The 3,531-nt window shown below is 36.6% G+C and overlaps 1 protein-coding gene across 1 annotated transcript; it reads left to right on the top strand.

Moving 5' to 3' along the window:
* Positions 1 to 2,155: 2,155 nt before the first annotated feature.
* LOC108561089 (DNA replication complex GINS protein PSF1-like) lies at positions 2,156 to 3,075 on the top strand. Its single transcript, XM_017918880.1, has 3 exons — positions 2,156 to 2,309; positions 2,376 to 2,440; positions 2,503 to 3,075. The coding sequence occupies exons 1-3, from the start codon at positions 2,238 to 2,240 to the stop codon at positions 2,957 to 2,959; spliced, it is 594 nt and encodes a 197-aa protein (XP_017774369.1). The 5' UTR covers positions 2,156 to 2,237; the 3' UTR covers positions 2,960 to 3,075.
* Positions 3,076 to 3,531: the final 456 nt, after the last annotated feature.

Genomic DNA, 3,531 nt, shown 5'->3' with positions numbered 1-3,531 from the left:
CGTTTGTTACATAACGAGTTGCGAAACGCATCTGAATATATTCATTAGTTCATTAGTTTTCGAGTAATTAACAAAAAAAAACGTTTCTTTTCTTCTATCAAACAGCGATTTCAACAAAACCCCATTGGCAATTCGACTCATTTCACTAAAAAATAGACAGCTCTATGGCAGCACCAGGAAAGGTGAGATTTTCAGCTTTAATTTGAGTGGTCAATGATGTAATTCTATTGAGGGGCTGTTGAGTAATTTCACTACAATTTAGAAATTCCATTGGAGAGGTGAGACATTTCGTGTAGTTGACTAATTAAGTTATTAGATTCAGGCGACATAATTAAATAGAGATTATTAAATAATAAAAAACAGAAACAAGAAAAATCCTCGGTATCACCTGAATTTCTATTGTAATGTGTGCGTTAATTAAACGTGTAATTTGAATTATAAAGAAAGACGTTTGCTGCACGTTGAAAGCAAAGTTAATGAAGGTCGATTCGTCTGTTGCGGAGTTTTCGGTTACACACATCCTTTTCGTTCTCGCTGCTCGAGAGTAACGCAACGCTGAAGAAGCAGAAGAAGAAGCAGACAAATAACGTTATCCGAGATCGCAGAATGTGGTATATTCGCGGCGGTCCATTAATTACGAGAAAATCTTGAGGACGATGCGACGTGGCCATCAACATCATCCGGGCGGCGGTTCGGACTCATCAAAGATGCATGAAACGCGGAATGGATGTGAATAAATGAGATCGAGGCCTGGCAAATCGAGTAAACTGTATTATATATATATATAAATAAATAGGGAGTTTGGATGGATGTTGTGTGTGCGTTTTGTTTCCATCACTATCCGAGTGTGTGGTGAAATATTCAGCCGGTAATTCGTCACGTTCAGGATATGTTCGGTGTCGTAAAACGAGGTGGATGCGGATGTTGCGGGGGTGGTTCTGGCAGAATCGTCCGCAGACATGCAAGACTATCTCTGATGTTCATACACTGTTTGCTACAGCTTCTCTTTCTCTCACACACACACACACTTTCTTCTCTTTGCGTTTCTATTGCACGCGCAAATACACTCGCCCGCTCCTTCTTGATGATGTCTATTCGTCCTGGACACACCGGGGATTTGCAGGAACGGCGCTTTATCAAAGAGCAAGTGGAGGACCGCAAGACAACTTTTTTTTTTATTATCCTTTATAGATAAGACAGGATCCGCGACAATCGCATTATTTAAAACAAAAAATGAGTTAGTTAAATCTATAGCAATGTATAATACTGACTAAATCAGTGGTTTCCAAACTTGATGTTACTACTCAAAAGTATGTAATCATTTGGCGCCTCCCCAACCCCTTTAGTTGTCGAACTCCATTATTCAACTTTGAACACGAATTACAGCTAAACGGCTAAAACCACACTAAAATATCGATATATGCTAGATTCCCCAAACATTCAGCTTTCATATGCATCTATTGGATTGATTCTATGTATTATAGTTTTCGAGAAAATCAATGAAATGTGAAAAGACTACTTTTTCGAGCATTTTTTCAAATTTGAACACAAATTACAGCAAAACGGCTAAAACCACAGTAATATATCGATACTTTCTAGATTCCCCAAACACTCAGCTTTCATAAGCATCTATTGGCTTCATTCTATCTATTATAGTTTTTGAGAAAAGCAATAAAATGTGAAAAGACTACTTATTCGAGCATTTTTTCAATTTTGAACACGAATTACAGCCAAACGACTAAAACCACAGCAATATATCAATACATGCTAGATTCCCCAAACACTCAGCTTTCATATGCATTTTTTGGATTCATTCTATGTATTATAGTTTTCGAGAAAATCAATGAAATGTGAAAAGACTACTTATTCGAGCATTTTTTCAATTTTGAACACGAATTACAGCCAAACGGCTAAAACCACAGTAATATATCGATACTTGCTAGATTCCCCAAACATTCAGCTTTCATATGCATCTTTTGGATTCATTCTATCTATTATAGTTTTCGAGAAAATCAATAAAATATGAAGACACAAGTTGTTAATTTGTATTTTATAAAAATTGCAAAATAGTTGAATTTGAATGGTGGTTGTTGGGTTGCATACGTTTGAAAAAAAAATTAGTTCTGATGATCTGCACAAAAGATCTACTGTTTACATTTGTGTGATGTCCAACGGACGGTTGTTCAAAATACCATTCAGCTTCTACTTCCCAATAGAAATTGCCCTGTTCTTGGAATATGTTCGGTGAGAAGGCCGTGGAATTAGTGAAGGAAGTCAACAGGAACAAGGATTCCTTGAGCCCGTACAATGTATGTTTAAATGTGTGCAGTGCAAAAATCTTATAAATCTAACCTCATAGTTTCTTTGTTTTCCAGACAGATCTGATCGAGCAAGTCAACAAGGAGATATGTGGTCTCATCGAACAGAATATGGAGGATGCGTGAGTTGCCATGGAAATAATTTGATTGTTTCTATTGACTTTTGTTTTTTTTTTTATGGTAGCAATGCAAGTATAGCAGGATCTTCGAATACGGCTGCATACATACCGACTGTGAATGTCAGGCATCTGTCAGTGCAGAGGAACTTGAGGTGTTTGCTGTCGTACCATCACAATCGGGTGAGATGCTTGAGGAACATGAGATGGGAGTTCGGGAGTCTGCTTCCACCAGAGATCAAATCGAATCTGAGCTCTTCGGAGGCTGCATGGTTCAGCAGCTATTCGACTTCACTTGCAAAGTATATGAGATCGATAGGTGATGACGGTGGTGTTAATTTGGGTGCTGATATGAAACCTCCGAAATCTTTGTACATAGAGGTGAGATGTTTGCTGGATTATGGGAAACATCAGCTGGGCGATGGAACGGTGATTCTGCTGAAGAAAAACACTAGGTATTATCTGCCGAGGACGGATTGCGAAGAGCTGATACGTTTGGAGATCTTCGAGCATTTGATCAATTGAAAGCTAGTCGCGAAAACGAAACGCTGCATGTGTATATTTTTGTTATAATTTTTTTTTGATTTATGCAACAACAGAGAATCGTGTTAATGTAACATTTGAAGTATTTAATAAGAAATTAGGCAATAAACAATTATTTTATGAAATAACTCGAAAATTAACAAATTTATTACATATTTTATTATTATATAAGAAACAGTCCAACATTGCGCATCTTTTGGTATAATAATCGTAGCATTTTTCTATTGCAATTTTTCGATTCGTTTGTATGTCTTCACGTTTTATTGAATTACTCGAAAACTACGGATCTCAATTAGATAATTCAATATAGCAATTAAAGAGAAAACTATGATGTTTCCAATGAATAAATTACCAAATTGCTAAAATCATTTGTTTCCTTGTTATAAGCTATCTAATTTGAGAAATTAAACAAGACTCGAACGAAAAGTGTCTTCACCTTTTATTTAATTACTCGGTAACCGCACACGTGAATTAAATAATTCAACGCGTAAATTGAAGATAAAACTACGATGTTTCGAACGAGCCCACTGACAAATCTATGAGGCAAACCTGTA

This window comes from Nicrophorus vespilloides, unplaced genomic scaffold (genome assembly GCF_001412225.1).
Source record: "Nicrophorus vespilloides isolate i.1.1-1 unplaced genomic scaffold, Nicve_v1.0, whole genome shotgun sequence".
NCBI lineage: Eukaryota > Metazoa > Arthropoda > Insecta > Coleoptera > Silphidae > Nicrophorus > Nicrophorus vespilloides.
Note: the sequence above shows the minus strand (reverse complement) of the source record. Positions and strands in the feature narration are given on the sequence as shown.